The 18,341-nt window shown below is 32.7% G+C and overlaps 1 protein-coding gene across 3 annotated transcripts in view; it reads left to right on the top strand.

Moving 5' to 3' along the window:
• Positions 1 to 18,341, top strand: part of LOC126881859 (PHD finger protein 14) — a 129,655-nt gene that overhangs the window by 69,475 nt on the left and 41,839 nt on the right. For all 3 annotated transcript variants that reach the window (XM_050646506.1, XM_050646499.1, XM_050646517.1), the window contains exon 11: positions 8,953 to 9,190. In XM_050646506.1, coding sequence (XP_050502463.1) covers positions 8,953 to 9,190 — 238 coding nt within the window. The remainder of the gene's footprint in view (positions 1 to 8,952; positions 9,191 to 18,341) is intronic.

Here is an 18,341-nt window from a genome sequence, read left to right as displayed (position 1 = left end):
ATAATAAAAAAAAACGATAAAAAAAATCGAATTTTTCCTTCATATTTTGACATTTTGATTATTTAAACAATGTTCCGGACCATTTTGAGTGGGAGGATAACTCAAATATTATTATTTGAGTTATTTTCAAGCAATTTCTGCAAAAAAATTTGAGTCACCTCTCAACGCTTATCTCAAAACAGATGCGCCCTGGGCTAATATGTATTCACGAGATGATAATTTATATCATTAAAGAGTCTGGGTAATTCTAGAATTAACTCCAATACTAAAAATGTCTAATATTTTTCACCTGTTGTGGTCCTATCAAAAAATGAGGTCCAATAATTCTATTATGTATTAATAATTCGTGCCAACACATTGATCTTTTGTCGATATTACCTATGTGCCTCCACCATCAAATGCTGATTTTCATCCGACCAGTGCCTGCAGTTCAGTGGAAAGCAGTCCGATCAGAAAAAAGGATTTAGTTAAAAAAATTAGGATTATGTTAAATATATTTAACATTGTGTCACAGAACTCATTTTACTTTGGATTTAGATTGTCTTCATTCAACTCCTGTATCAATTTTGCTTTATTCGTTCCGTGCGTGACCATGGTGGGGATACACGAAACTAAGCCAACGCCCGTAGCGGCGAAATATGACAACTTTGACGAATAAGGATTGAATAATAATTGTTTTCAATAGATATTTCGCTTACCTTATTATTGCCGTTTTGATGTTTATTATTTATATTTTCATACGACTTTCTTTTTTCCCCGATCTGGTAGTATATTCCTGTCGTCATCTATTTCCATTTTGTGTTACAAAATAATAGTTCAATAGACCCAGCTAATGTTAAAATCTAGTACTAATAATTCACACTGCCAATTGCTTTCGATGTACACAATTAATGTTAACACCGACAACTAAGCTATAACAAAAAAGTGAAGAAAAACCCTTGAAAAGGATATTTTCTTCAGAGAACTTTCAAATATCCGCTTTTTAATTTGACGTTTATTTGACACTCGAACTTATTTGATCTAAATTTTGATCAAAAATGGTAAATAAATATTACATTAACGTCTAATATGTCATATCTTTGGTACCTATGATTAATGTGATTCCTAATACATTTCCAGTGAAAATAATAACAACAGTTGAAAGACTGATATGAAAATAATAACTCTTTGAAAAGTATTGGCGATTACAATTTTTTTTATATGCGTGACCGCGAAGATTATAACTCCCAAAATATTTATAATGAAAAGATTTAGTTCATAATAGATGCCGACGAAAACAATTATTTCCCTTTCTGTTTCTCTTTCTGCCGACGAAAACAATTATTTCTGAGAGCTTTTTACTAATTAGAATTTTCGTGGATCCACAAACAGAAATGATGTTTTTTGCCGATACTCCTCAAAAAATAAATTTTTTCGCTAACACTTTATTAGGGATTATAATTTTCACAATCATATAATCGAAAATAATATTTTTCGCGGCGTTCATTGAAAGTTCTACTCTTAACGGCATTTTTCGGAGTTATACTTTTGTAGGCGGTGGTGATATGTGTATCATATGACATATTATGTATGTATAACGTCAAATTCTTGTATTCGCCAAAAATTTCAGGCGACTACGCTAGATGTCGCGTCCGTCATGCACGGAGCGAAGAGGGATGCCATTTTTTTATTTTTTTTTTATTTTTTTTTTAATATTTACGAACAAAATTGTTTGACTGATTTGGTTTTCAGTTGCAATTATTCTAATTGCCTTATAAGGATCTTTATCCATCGACAAAAATGTCAGTTTTTGTTTTCTCTGGAATACCAAGCCGACCACTTTTGCTGAGTTCTCGTACATGTCCACTTTCGTCAAAGGACATCGCACACATCTTATGGAAAATATAATGTCACTCAAATTCAATGAAATTTATACGAATAGATTCGTTTTAAATTAACGGTCAAATCTTATCATTGCGCCAACTCCATATTTTCAATAATAAGAGCAGAAATTGATATAAATAAATCTGAAATCAAATGGATACGTACATAAGTTAGAGAGAGAAAAAATGTTGTTCTGAAGCTATTTTCTTGTGGCATTTTTACAATTTTAACTATTTATAATGGGAAATAAGCCACAATATTATTAAAAAACGATTTTTATCAACGTGTCGCATCTTCGTATACGCGTCCTTTAGCGGTATTTCTTTCAAATTAGGTATTTTTCGACTTCTCCCAAAAACGTTTATCTCTTTGTGTTCTGATTAATTATTTATATGGGAAATAAGCCACAATTAAAATGAAAAAAATAATTTTATTAACGTTTCGACGCCCAAATCGGGTGCCGTTGTCAAAAGAGAAAAAATATTTTATAATACCCAAATTGTCGGTACTCCATTGGCGGATTAGTTTCACTAATCCGCTTAGGCCCAGCGGGGTTTAAGCTCTTTTGAATAGCACCCAGAGCAATAGTGATTGTAACTGACAGTTTTACTGACTCCAAAAATGTGATTTCGATAAACTTTAATTGCAATTTGCGCCGTAATTAATCATAATTAAGAGTTGGCGCAATGATAAGATTTGACCGTTAATTTAAAACGAATCTATTCGTATAAATTTTATTGAATTTGAGTGACATTATATTTTCCATAAGATGTGTGCGATGTCCTTATGAATACTTATTCCTACTTATTAAATATTTCACATTCGTCTTCGAGTGTTCGTTACCTACAAACAATGTCGCAAATAAAACATACTCAAATTTCGTAATTTTTTAATATTATATTATCTGTCACCACATCCTTTTAGTATTAAAATTTCAATTTTTGAACGCCGTGGTAAAATATACCTACCTTTATATTTTAGTCTGATTTTTATCGCTGTTAATCCTATTTCAAAAATTATAACATATCAACTGACAGTAAATTACGACGTACCTACTGATAATAAAACCTACTTATTTAGCGGAATGAAGCCGATACTCATACAAATACACAAAGGACTTTTTTAAACAAATACCAAGTGGCCCATTTTATTTTCACTTTATATTATAGGCTATTGATTATATTCAAAATAAGATAGCTAAAAGGAACTACAACGTTAACTGGGTTTTATTATTTGATATGGTCAATGGACATCTATATATGAAAAAACCGCGGAGTGCTACCATTTAAAGGGGTGCGTTTTTGAGAAACGGGTGAATTAGTCCCTGGGCACAGGTTACATTAGGGTGAGTTCTATGCACTTTTGGTACAAATACGTCTACATAAAAATTGTTCCTGGTTGATTTTCCTATCTAAATATAACTTTTTAAAGTCAAAGATACTTTTTTTTTACAAAAATATATTCAAAAGAAAAAGCACAAAGAAACCCAAAAGAAAGAAATTTTGTTTTTTGTCCCATAACTTTTGTCCACGGGGATATAGGTATAGACATTGCTTCACAGAAAAAAAACTTACATATTTTTTCTTTAAAATGGTGTTCAGTAGAAGTCATTAGGATTTACAGTTTTCGAAATATGATTTTTTTAAGTTCGCCACTCACAGCAATTTTGGGCAATTTTCCTTGTTATTTCGCAAATATTGTTCTGTAACTTTTTTCTACGTAACTTTAGGTATATGCAATGGTACACGTAATAGGAATAGAAATCAATTTCCTTTAAAATGGTCTACTGTATAACGTTGTACGACTTTTTTTAAAGAGATTATGGTTTTTCAAAATTTTATACTTTTAACGATTTTTTTTATAATATAATATAAAAATAAAATAAAATTAATATATAATATATTATATATTAATTTTTTTATAATATAATATAAAAATAAAATAAAATTAATATATAATATATTATATAATACCTAATATAAAAAAAATATTATTTTTTACATTTTTTTACGATTATTTTTGAAATTTCTCATTATAACTTTTTGTTTCTTGTACATGAATATACTATCTATATATTGCGCAACAAAGAGGGCTTACTTTCTGTTCTTTAAAATGGTGTATCATCTATATTTAAATAATAATGGACACCGAGTGATTCTTTGATATTTTTTTACCTGTATTATTAAAAATTATTTCTTTTCCAAAAATTTCATAAACATTAGTCTTAAAAAACATCACTTTAGTTAAAATTATTTAAACGTTGACATTTAAAAAATTTTCAAAATCAAAGTCCATCTCTTTGTTAGCATTAGCTTCAATATCTTCCTCTGACACCCCAGTTATCTTAGAGTTCCCACAATTAGTACCCATGCACATGCACCCTTTGCAGAATATTGAACAACTTATTCCTATCTTCCTACAACCGCAGTTTTTTGTACATCCTTTGGTACATTTACATGCTATTTTTTTCAAGCAAAGCTTGTGGTGCAGGAGCTTTGACCGTAAATATTGGAATTAATCCATATTTTGAAGTTTGTCCCGCCGAGTCAAGTGAATCCAAAGTATTACCTATAAAAAATAAGATTCAATCATAACACACAATCACATAAAAAAGTTATAATAAGGAATTTAAAAATAAGCCTAAAATCAAAAATCGTTGCAAGTACTTATTACAATTTGAAAAAGCATATCTTATTAAAAAATAACCCTAGAATTTTTTATAATACACCATTTTAAAGTAAAGAGATTAAGCTTTCTTTTTTATTATATAATATATACCATATAGAAAAAAAGTTATAATGCGAAATTTAAAAAATAGTCGTAAAAAATATAAAAACTCGTTAAAAGTATAAAGTCTTGAAAAAGATAACCTCTTTGAAAGAAGTCGTACAACATTATACAGTAGACCATTTTAAAGGTAATTGATTTCTATTCCTCTTACATGTACCATTGCATATACCTAAAGTGACGTAGAAAAAAGTTACAGAACAATATTTGCGAAATAACAAGGAAAATTGCCCAAAATTGCTGTGCGTGGCAAACTTTGAAAAATCATATTTCAAAAACTGTAAATCCTAATGACCTCTACCAAACACCATTTTAAAGAGAAAATATGTAAGTTTTTTTTCTGTGAAGCAATGTCTATACCTATATCCCCGTGGACAAAAGTTATGGGACAAAAAACAAAATTTCTTTCTTTTGGGTTTCTTTATGCTTTTTCTTTTGAATATATTTTTGTTAAAAAAATATATCTTGACTTTAAAAAGTTATATTTAGATAGGAAATTTAACCAGGAACAATTTTTATGTAGACGTATTTGTACCAAAAGTGCATAGAACTCACCCTAATGTAACCTGTGCCCAGGGACTAATTCACCCGTTTCTCAAAAACGCACCCCTTTAAATGGTAGCACTCCGCGGTTTTTTCATATATAGAGATTTATTGACCATATGAAATAATAAAACCCCGTTAACGTTGTAGTTCCTTTCTATAGTACATAATCAATAGCCTATTAATATCAACGGTTGTAATAAAAATGTTTCTACTAATTTTTGGTATAATAATAGTCAATATTGGCCATTAACAGGATTAGTTCAGAGAAATAAGGGGAAAAATATCCTGTTGGTGACACAACCCCCTCCAGGCCGAAACCAAATTTTTTGAGTAGTATGGACGTCTATATTAATAACCTATATGTTTCCTGCAGCCGATTTTGATAGTTATAAACAAATGAAAATCAAAAAACGGTAAATTTTCGCTTTTTTCGTCTATAACCAAAAACAAAAACGTCAATATGGCGTTCGCTAAATATGTCTATCCTTATTGGTTGCTTAGCAAATTGAAAAATAAATCATAAATTTTGAGTTTTTATAAATATTCATAACTTATGTAAAAATTAACTTACAACGTTCTTATTATACAGAATGCTGAGACTTCTGGTGCTTAAATCATATCCTAAATTTCAAAGCAATTGGTCAAATAGTTTAAAAGGTATTTAATTTGTTTATCCCAAATTAATTTTTTTGCAACGCTATAAGTCAGAAAATGATGAAGTTACACTAATACTTTGGATAGTTTATGAAAGAAGAAGATTTATACTATTAATTTAATTAAAAAAAATGACAAAAAATAATTCTAAATACTGCAAAATTATTTTGCAAAAACATGTGAATTAAAAAATGGGGGGGCTAACTTCGACCCTAATTGTCCTAGAACAATTGTGTTTCTTTCTAAATGTGTATAAAAATTCAGTCTTTCCAAATATGAAAAAATAATTTTTCTACGGGTAACGGTTAAAAAGTTATTACAATTGTTTATAAGTAAGCAAAAAATCGACGTATTTTTGCAAAATAATTTTACACTGTTTAAAGTTACTTCTTGTCATTTTTTTTAATTTAGTCAATAGTATAAATGTTCTTCCATAAACTGTCAGAAGTCTTACTGTAACCTCATAATTTTCTGACTTATGGTGTTGCAAAAAAAGGAATTTGGGATAAACAAATTAAATAACTTTTAAACTATTTGACTAATTGCTTTGAAATTTTAAATATAATTTAAGCACCAGAAGTCTCAGCAATTCATGTAATAAGAAGGTTCTAAGTTAATTTTTACATAAGTTATGAATATTTATAAAAACTCAAAATGTATGATTTATTTTGCAATTTTCTAACCAACCAATAAGGATAGGCATATTCAGCGAACGCCATATTGAAATTTTTTAGACTATGAGTTTCTTACTCTCAACTTTGTTTAAAATGCTTAACTTTTTGGTTATAGACGAAAAAAGCGAAAATTTACCGTTTTTTGATCTTCATTTGTTTATAACTATGTATATCATCAAAATCGGATGCAGGAAACATAAAGATTATTAATATAGATGTCCATACTACTCAAAAAATTTGGTTTCGGCCTGGAGGGGGATGTGTCACGAGAAAAATCTTATTTCTCTGGACTAGATATATGCCGCACCAGCAATAAAAAACTGTACTAGAAGCACAGTATAATGCTAAAGAATCAGTACGGTCACTCCTAGAAAAATCCTTTGTTCTCTATGTTCCATTTTGGTGCCAATGTCACCAAATTCATCAAAAAATTTAGTCCCTAACGTAGGTGACTGACAGTTAACGGCATCCTACGTTTGCCGTGATTGGTCGCTATCGTCGCGCATTTGCCGTGATTGGTAATTATCGTCGCGCATTAAAAAAATTTGTCTCGGGAGTGGATTGCAATATTGCAATCGTCAAAATTCGAAAGTGAGTTAAACTAAAAGTCAAACAATTAGGAATGCACGTCATAAATGTAACGACATCGTAACCCACCGGTTCAAACTTGACGGCAAACAAATTTAACAAATTTTTCCCTATATATTAGTTTTTTCGCTACCGTCAAGTTTAACAGGAAAGTGCTGTTGCCAAATAAAAAACATCAAAGCAGCTACCGGCTGCATCTAAACATTCCGTATATGTATTTGGCACCTAGGAGTTTTCGATTGGTTCCTTGCGGCACGCGGCCATATTTCAACCATAGGCGGCGAGGTGCTATTCGCATATATGGAATGTTATTCGGTGCGAAATTCATATACGGAATGTTAAATATTCGTAGACGGAAAAAAACAACTTTTTATTAGAGTCGATTAAAGGGAGATTGATTTTAAAATACTTGAATGTATTATTAAATAAAAATAAAACAATAATTATAGTATTTGGAATGTTATTTGGTGCGAAATTCATACGCGCAATGTTTTCGTAGACTAAAAGAGACGACTTTTTATTAAGTCAGTTAAAGAAGACTGATTTTAAAATAGTTTGTTAATGTATTAAAAAAAAACAATAAATCCTGTATAAAAGGTATATTTAAAAATCCCTCAAAAGGCCACATCAAATTCACATTAGTTTTCGACTGGTTTACCAGTCATCATCAGTGCTTACCTAAAATGAATATAACCTGATAAAAAAGGCAAAGATGTTGAAATTTTGACTAGGGTTAAAAAAATATTAGGTTATACTCACGTGCAATGTACATGCTTAACCACCAAGATAGTATTACACAAAAATATGTGGGTCAAAGCCCAGTAAAAGTAGTCCGTCAAGGAAACATTGGTATAAAATGCTACCTTAAGCCTGGATGTTTAAAACATTATCTAATTTGCCCTAGGTAACATCTGAGAGCTAGGTATGACTTGTTCACATGTTGGAAGTGAGACGGCAAGTGATAGTGAAATGGTTGGGAACCTCCAACTGGGAATGGTTGATGTGGCCCTTTTGAGGGTTTTTTAAATATACCTTTTATACAGGATTTATTGTTTTTTGTATCACATGGTATACAGCCAACTACAGGAAAACTTTTTCCTTGTGGATTGTTAATGTATTGTTAAAGAAAATAAAACAATTATTACCTATATGGAATATTATTTGGTGCGAAATAATGCGAATAGTATAGATTTGAGAGACATTATTTCTTTATTTGACTAAGGTTTCGCTTTTGCAGAATTTTTAATGACTTGCACGTGTTGTTTAGTATGTTTAGATATGTTTCAGCTATTCAATTCTGTTGAAGTTTAGGGCTGTGTGCTAACAGACGAAAATAGTCGTCTTTTTGTATCTACGAAGTACGAACATTTAACATTCCGTATATGAATTTCGCACCAATTAACATTCCATATAATTGTTTATTTTTATTTAATAATACATTAACAAGGATTTTAAAATCAATCTCCTTTTAATCGACTCTAATGAAAATTTGTCTTAAGTGTTAAGCTGACATTGTCCTATAGAAGGTTATGTAAGATTGTTGTTTGTTTATTTTTTTTATCTTCTTTTATGGCCTTTGGGAGCTGTGTCCTTTTAGCAAGCAACATGTCTTAAAAGTAAGTAATATGGGTGGCCTATTTAAAAATACGTATATTATCCGTATATATCAGAAACTGTACTGCAATGTCGAAAATATAAGATTTTAAATCGCCGGTCCATCTAATAAACAGAACCAATATTTTGTTACTATACCATAGGGGTGTCACAGGTATCTCTATGTTTCTATACTTTACGCGCGCCCAGTATATTACACTGACTTAATACACTATACTTATTAAAGATCCGCTGCAACTGAACGAATGTGGAACGTGTCGACAACGTCGAGACCAACATCTTCTAGCAAAATGCGACACCTGCCATCTCTATTATCATTTGGACTGTCTCAATCCACCTTTAAGCCGTTTACCGAAAAAATCTAAGCTCTATGGTTGGCAGTGTTCAGAATGCGACAAAACATCGGACTCTGAAGTAGAAGAATTAAAAACACCCAGAAGAAGTAGGAGTATCTACAGCAATAGGTAAAAAAAACTCACCTTAACAATGTATGTACTTAACTTTTATTATTTTTTGAAGTTATACTTCTTTAGGCACGAGGCTGAATTTTTACATTCCCTGGCGCATGCGTACACCCACAGTATATTAGTCAATTATCGTTATATATGACAGTATATTTAGTCGCTCAAACGTTATACGGGATCGTATTGGGTGTTAAAATCATCTGTCAATAATTGGTGGAGATTATGGATCAACAAATGTTGTGTATACTTATTAGTTTTTATTGTTGTGATAGCAGAGAAAAAAGCAAGTTTATAATTGTAGTGATTTTTTAAATAGTTTTTAAAAGCGACAGGTACGTAATAATTGTAAATGTTTCAGTATCCTAATAAAATTGCATAGGTACCTACCTATTTGGAAAATTTAAAATGAACCTATCAAAATAGAATGTAAGCTTTGATTTACATAATTTGATTAGCATCAAAATTTCTGTCAATATTCACCTAATATATTGTTTTCTCATTCAAATTTACTTTCTTACTATTTCAATATTTCAATATTCTACAAAAATCAAAATAATTTGGTTAAATTCAGAACTGTCAAAAGTTTAAACCGTTTAGTTCGTCGATCTTCCCACATGATGCAGGTGTCTCCGTGGGTAGAAGTGTAAGATGAATGAATTCCAATACTAACTGCGCAAACATAAGCGGGTTCGAACCCCAATAGAAACTTTTATTTTTTTATTATATTTTTTTTATATATTTATTATATAATGTTTTTTCAGAAAATACGTATTTAGTTAAAAAAATTTCCGACTATTATTGTTCAGAAATCATTTGTGGCATTTTTCAATGTGTTTGTGTGTGTTTTATTCTTTTTATTTTTTTCTTATTTTTGGTACTGTTTTAATAAAAAATTTTGAAAAGTAGTAAGTATTAAAATTAGCTAAATATTTAATTCAAATATCAGTAAACTGTTTAAAGTATATTAATTTCGTTGAAATCATATAATAGAAGTATAACTTCTTGCGTGCGTACAAAGTACACACACATTCTTTTTTTCTATTACGTGGAACTCGTGGATATCAAAATAACAATTAAGCGGTCTTTATCATTTGTCAAATTTAAAAAAAAACTATTTATTTTAGAGTTTATTGTGTGACTTTTATGGTATTAATTTCTACATTTTGTGACTTAAGAGCGTAGGCATAAAATTTCGGGCCAATGCTTTTTAAATAATGTATTCATTTAATATTTAATAATGATATGGACATAGGCGCATTTTTTTCGAATCCTAAGAAAACTAATAAGTATTTTTGAAAAATTTAAACGCAGAATAAAAGATTGCATTATTACCGAGGACCGAAAGTCCCTTGGAATTACCAAAAAGTTTCTTTTGAATCAGATATATAAAATTAAAACTAAATTTTCTTCTTTTTTCACTCCTGAAGCTTATTAAAATAAACATTATAGAAGTTTTCAGAGACTTTCGGCCCTCGGTAATAACGTAATTTATTCTGTGTTTAAATGTTTCAAAAATACTTTTATTAGTTTTCTTAGGATTCGAAAAAAATGCGCCTATGTCCTTAAAATAAGCAACAAAAAATTTTTAAATAATTTTTAACATCTTATAAATTCAAAATAGCGGATATCCTGTCACTGTCCAAAAATTGACAGCGTCCATGATTTTGTACTATTGTCCTTTTCATGAGCATTTTTCAGTGCGTAACAAATGATAGGAAAAAAGGTAAGTCCGTGATAATACACATTTATGACATTTATTCTAACATGACATTTTAGTTAAATCTGACAGTTGTCACATTTTATTTTCAATTTGGAATAAAAACAAATCAAATGTGTTTCTTGCATTTATAAAATGGTATTTTCTTTGATTTGTATAGTCTTATAAATTATACAGATTATATTTGTAATATTATTATCTAATTAAAAAAAATTATTTTTTTTTATTATGGCGCCATCTATCGACAACTAGAATAACTAGAATAAATGTTATACATGTCACCGACGAAATGTAATCACCGATGTGCCTTTTTTTCTGTCACATACAATTTAATGCGTTAGAAAGAAATCGAAAAACTGTGACGCACTGAAAGATGATCATGAGAAAAAGAATACCTACGGAATTATCTGAAACATAAAATTCACTAAGATTTAGGTTTAGTATATGCTTTGTTTTTAAATAAGGGGGAGTAAACTAAAAAGACATATTCACATCCAAGAAAGTCCATAGAAAACACACCAAATTTTTTTTTTGGTTGATCATATCGGCCTTCGAAGGTAATCAATAAATATTATATTATACTAATACGTCGCTAAAGAGTTTTAAAAACAATTATTTTTTTATATAAAAATAGACTAGAAATCTAAAAATTAAAGGAATAACGGAGAAAATATAAAAACGCTGATATAACTTAATTAACCTATGAAATGCCAATAGTATCAAAATTTTATAAACGTCATTAGTGTCAATATTTGTGAACAGTGGAGTAAACATAGATATATTAAGGGTAGACAAGGCATACTGAGCAAAAAAGCGTAACGAGGAAGCAGTCGATCGGTGGTCTATCTATCTCTTTTAACCAAGCGATCCCGCGCATGTGACAGACAAAGATGGCTAGACCACTCAATCCTTAATATTGGCGTTACAATTCGATGCACAGAGCGGCCCATACCTTGCCTAATCTACTGGTTATTATATCTATGGGAGTAAACTTGCCTGAGGTTGGACCAATTACAAACAAACCTTACGGCGCGGGAAATTTGAATTACTCCTCTTGGTTTAAAAACAGACTATAATACTTCGCTATAGAGTTCTAAAAACAACTGTTTTTCATATGAAAGCACACTAAAAATTTGAAATTTAAAGGAATAAAGCAGAAAACACAAAAAAAATTGCTGATATAATTTAATTAATCTAGGAAATGCTAATAGTGTCAAAATTTCATAACAGTGGAGTAAACTTGCTTGAGATTGGACCAATTACAAACAAGTATTATGGCGCGGTAAATTTGAATTATTCCTCTTGGTTTAAAAACGGCCCATATTAACTATAGTATGAACTAAAAAACAAGTGTTATAAGCAAATTACTGAATGGGAGCACGTTTAAAGATAAAAGTTTCAATTTTTTGCCATTTTTGGCAGTTTAACAACCGAAAAAGTAGAAAAAGCGTTATTTTAGTTCATCGTATTCTCTTTGTGCGTGACCATGGAGGGGGAACTCTGAAACAATGCCAGCGTGAGTAGTGGCGAAATATGATAATATTTGAGGTATCTTTGTAATGCCATTGTTATTGTTTGTATAACAAATTTGATCAAATATGGTAAATAAATGTTGCGTAAGTGTTTAATCGTGCAAATAATAGCCAAAACAGTTAGTATACATTCTAAAGATCTCCAATAATGACATATAAATTAGAGAAAAGATTTAAACTAGGAGGAGTAAACTTAAAAAACAGATTAAGACCAAATAATGTCACTATTATTTAACCTATATTCAGAGGAAATATTTAGTGAAGCCTTGGAAAATTGCGAACATGGAATACTTCTATCAAGAACTAAATTTATGATCATCAACAAAAATAAAATTAGAGACGCCCAACTAATACACTAGTGGACCGAGTAAAACAGTATAACTATCTTGGAACAATAGTAAACGAACAATGGGATCACTCACAAGAAATAAAATGTAGAATAGAGAAGGCTAGGAGTGCTTTCAATAACATGGCCAAACTCTTTAAAAGCCACAACCTTAATCTGGAGATAAAATTAAGGCTCCTACGATGTTATATCTTCTCAATATTGTATTACGGAGTTGAATCCTGGACACTCACTGCAGCAATGGAGAAAAAACTTGAAGCCTTCGAGATGTGGCTATACAGGCGAATCCGAAGGATATCATGGACGGACAAGATAACCAACGAGACCGTATTACGAAGAGTGGATAAAGAAATAGAGGTGATGTATACCATTAAAAGGAGAAAGTTTATTCTAACTTTCTCCTAGAATCTCTCGGACACATAATGAGAAACGGCACTAAATACAGATTACTGAAGGCAATCCTTCAAGGTAAAGTATTCGGAAAGCGAGGAATTGGGAGAAGAAGGATATTATGGTTAAAGAACCCGAGGAAATGGTTTTCCACAACAACAACTAATCTATTTAAAGCATCAGTTAATAAAATAATTATAGCCAGAATGATCGCCAATATTCGAAACGAATAGGCACTAAAAGAAGAAGAATGTCACTATAAAAATCACCAGATTCATCTTCTTTTTTGGTTGACCATGTCGGCCTTCGACGATAATCCAGTAATCAGTATCGGACAACTTATAAGACTAACAACAATTCGCCTAAAGAGGTCTAAAAACAACAGAGGTTTTTTTTATCTAAATACAGACTGAAAATTAGAGGAATAATTCAGAAAACACAAAAAATCGACGCGACACCTTTAAGCTATGAACAAATTTTTAGTTTGCTATTTATAAACTTTTTTTGGTACGCAGGATGCAGGACTATTAAGTGATATTTATAGGACCATACTTAATTAGAAGGTTCTTTGTTTTGGAATCATAGTCACTTTCGACAATTTGCAGAGTTTTTGATTATTCGCGGTGTGCAAGTACTTGGAGTGGATAGGAGAAACGATCGTGCGCGAATAGCTGAGAAATCTTGCAACTTTCTTACATAATTCATATTGTCAATTGAAATTGTCAAATTGACGTATATTTCATACCTACTGTCATTGAATTAGAAAAATGATATGTTGTTCAGAATATTAATATGATATGCAATTATTATATAAAAGTATATTTAATTAACTGTATTTTGCTTGCAGTACTGCATTTTAATAAGTAATTTTATTTACTACATACAATTGTTTACCTTTTAGTAACATAACCTAAATCTTACTTTTTCTTCTTATAATTTTTTTGGGCTACGGCCTTGACAATTATCCAGCAACCAAGACCAATATGATTGGCCGATATATTAAAAGTGCGAAAAAAATTGCCGAGCTATGAAACCAGGTGTCGCATTTCCGAACTTGTACGGTACCAATAGGCTAGTATAGCCTATATATTATAGCTAGTATAGCCTGAAGACAGCTTTTATTAAATTTGTCATCTTTATTACGGCTTTGCGTGCTAGGTTTTTTTATATTACTAATAAAGTACCCCGCACAAACCTAAAGTCCCAGTGGATTTAGTTCATACTTTGGGAAAATACTCTTTGAAGCATCCTGATGAAAAGTTCTCATGGGCAGATCTCGATATGATGGAGGATTTTTAAGATATAGAGAGAATTCCCGGAATTACTGGTTATCTGGCAACATGTAGAGGTTAGGGTCAAAGAAAAGTACTAGTAATCTAGGACTTTTTCCTGGCTATCCAATGGCGACCTTCCTTCGATCTTGATCGTGACCTTCAAGGTCATGCTAGAGTCACGAGTTCTTATTCAGGCGGGAACCGATGTTTCTAATTGCAACAATAAATAGAATGGATATATCTACGTTTGAATATGACCTTGAAAATCATGGTCAAGGATATTGGGTTAATGGGTTATAGATTCCAAAGTAATGTAACAGAAGTTTGAGATTTTTCCACGGCGTAACGACATAGTATAAAGAGGGACCGTAGAACTTCTCTCCGAAAAATTGGAAGTAAAATCGCTAAGGCGCATGGCGACCGCGCAAGCTTCCCAGTCGCTAGAGCACCACTCTCGCATTGCTAGTCGCGTAGAAAAGTACGGGTTTTAACAGGGAAAACCCGCATCCACCACTGGTGAATTACCAATTGCGTACTCTGCCGGTATTACTTCTTGACATCAAAATGCCTACATAGAAGAAATTTTACTGTCCCTCTTTATACTGTGGTAACGATACAGACCTTGAATTTGACCTTGATCATGAGAATTTTTATTCAAAAAGGGCCATATTTTTGACTCTGAAAAAGCTGATATAAATATTGTTCGTTCGAACAGGACCTTAAAAATAAAGGTATCGTTAAGCCGTGGAAAAATCTCAAACTTCTATTACATTACTTTGGAATCTATAACCCAGTAACCTTGACTATGATTTTCAAGGTCTTATTTAAACGTAGATATATCCATTATATTCATTGTTGCAGTACTTACTTACTTTCCGTGTCCGGAACACCAACAACTTTAAATTCTGTATTTCCAATGGTTGGCCACATAGATGGCCCTGTCATTTGCTATAATTAAGTCTTGTTCTGTGCAGGTCTCTCTCATCTCTGTGCATGATAGTAGATGCCGGCTGGTCTGAACCGCGCCACAGTCGCAGGTATCGTCCTCCTGGTATCCCCATTTTTTCAGGTTACTAGCACAACGTGAAACGCCGGTTCTTAGTCTGTTTAGCGCTTTCCAAGTCGGATACGGTAAATTGTGTCCAGCAGCCATTTCCTCCGAGGGAGGAAAATGTGTCGCAGTAGTTGACGCTTGCCATAGGTGTATTCGGCGCGTCTCTGGCGCTTCGGGGATGGATCTTGATGTTTTCAGGAAGCTTTTCCGAGATCTTAGTCTGCTTGGCTGAGTTTGGTGGTCATATAAGGGGTGTCTTCGGTCCGTCTCCTGCTTTTTCCGTTCTACCTCTGACGTGACCTTTCTCCTGATTGGTGGTGGAGCAATTCCAGCAATGGGGTATACCTCTTCGATAGGTGTCGGTTTCAGGCAACCCGATATTATACGGACCGTTTCATTTAGAGCCACGTCGACGTTCTTTGCGTGAGCAGAGTTTGCCCATACTGGTGCTCCAAACTCCGCGGCCGAAAAACATAATGCCAAGGCAGAAGTGCGGAGAGTGTGTGGTTGTGCTCCCCATTTTGTATTAGTTAGCTTGCGGATGATATTATTTCTGACACTTACTTTCTTCTTAACATCTTGACAGTGGTATCGGTAAGACAGAGTTCTATCCAGACGGACGCCAAGGTATTTTGGCGTCTTGTTGTGTTCCAGCATCTGACCACGCCATTCCACCTCCAGCGACCTTCGGGCATGCTTGTTTCTCAGGTGGAAAGCACATACCTGGGTTTTTGTGGGATTGGGTTTCAGATGGTTTTTATCATAGTATAGAGCTAAGTCTCCCAGGGCATCTGTCAGCTTCACTTCGACTTCATTGAAGGTTCTTCCCTGAGCTGCCACCGCTGTATCATCAGCGTAAATAAATTGCCTTGTTTGTTGGTGTATGGGTTGGTCGTTGGTGTATATGTTGTATAGAAACGGCGCGAGGACACTTCCCTGTGGTAGCCCATTTTTTTGGTCCCTCCACCGACTGTTCTTGGACTGGAGCGTTACGTAGAAGCGTCTATTCTGGAGGAGACATTTCACTAACCTTGTTAGTCGGAAGTCCTTTGTAGTTTCGTAGAGTTTTGCGAGTAGCCGTTGATGGTTAACTGTATCATAGGCGGCAGTTAGGTCTATGAACGCTACTCCTGTTATTTCCTTCCGTTCAAAACCATCTTCAATATTTGACTGCAGCAGCACTTTCCGGGTCTGAATCCTGCTTGTTCTGGAATAATTTTAGTCTCCACATATTCTGCGATCCGGTTCAGTATCATTCTTTCAAAGGCCTTGAAAAGGTGGCACAAGAGAGATACAGGTCTAAAACTCTTTGTATCCGCCGGATCCTTCCCTGGTTTTAAGAGGGCTACCACTCTAGCTTTTCTCCAGATTTTGGGGATTTGTAATGTACGGACGCAGCAATTCATCATTTTTACGAGCCACTCTACGGTTTTTAGTCCAAAGTTCTTTATTTGCTCTGTTCGTATGTCGTCCAGGCCAGCCGCTTTATTATCTTTCATTTGATGGATCGCGCCTCTCATCTCCTCTAGACAAAAAGAGGTACCTAGAACATCTCTTTCTTCGTCGATATTCCGTTGAGCTCTCACCTTGTTCTTTCTTGATGTCGTCTTACCGTTCATTAGAAGATGATGGGCTATCTGATCGGGTGTGACTTCTGTCATGTTGACTGCCGGAGCAGCGGGATTGTTGCAGTAAGAAACATGGATTCCCGCTAATAACGTGTGACCTTGGCATGACCTTGACGGTCAAGATCAAAGTAACGGTCGCCATTGAATAGCCAGGAAAACGTCCTAGACTCCTAGTACTTTTCTTTGGTCCTGAGCCCTACATGTTGCCAGATAACCAGTAACTCCGGGAATTGGAATACCCGGTAAATATTATAATTTTCCGGGGTCTAGGAAAGTTGGTCGAGAACAGTTCGTCGACGGAAAATTAATCGACGACATTTGGTCGACAAAACAGTAGTTGGTCGAATGCACAATTCATCGAATGTACAAGTCGTCGACGAACATTTGTTCGAATGGATTTTTCGTCGACAAACTGTTATTTATCTTTAGGATAAAGGGATTAATGGTGACAAACGACGGATTATTGGTTTTTATTTTGTTAACTGGAATATTGTATTATACATATCTGAATTTATTTTTTTTTGGGGTTTTGTTAATTTTTTTTTCTAAATATTAATTATTTTTAAATTTAATAAAAACATTGGCTGCGGTGGGGGAGTAGACAGCAAATATAAACCGATATTTCAATTAGTGATGTTGTACCGTTCTTCTTTTTGGTATCGGCGCACTTGCGAACGGAGCATTTTCGTACAAGTCAAATTTGGGGGCACTTGCGGACGCGAATTTACAAAACCTATACTATTTCAGTCATGGGGGCGACTGAATTCGAGTAGGTTTTGTATGCAGAATATTAGTTACATATCCTATGCTGTTTCGGTCCAGAAATTAACTGTATCGGTGCAGGATTTGTAAGCGAAATTTTTTATTATTATTGAGCAAATGTCTATACTGTTTCAGTCATGTAAGTAAAGCTAATCAAATATTTACTAAGTGGATTTATTATTATATCATAAAATTTAGATATGTTTTGAAAATTAAAATGAATAATATATGTTGTTCTGAAGCTATTTTCTTGTGGCATTTTTACAATTTTAACTATTTAGAATGGGAAATAAGCCACAATATTATTAAAAAATGATTTTTATTAACGTTTCGACGCCCAAATCGGGTGCCGTTGTCAAAATACAAAATACTATTAATATAAACGAAAATGTTGTTGCTTAGTAAAAAAAATTCTTCTAATAATTTATTTAATTTGACTCATTTATAT

Source organism: Diabrotica virgifera, chromosome 1 (genome assembly GCF_917563875.1).
Source record: "Diabrotica virgifera virgifera chromosome 1, PGI_DIABVI_V3a".
Lineage (NCBI taxonomy): Eukaryota > Metazoa > Arthropoda > Insecta > Coleoptera > Chrysomelidae > Diabrotica > Diabrotica virgifera.
Note: the sequence above shows the minus strand (reverse complement) of the source record. Positions and strands in the feature narration are given on the sequence as shown.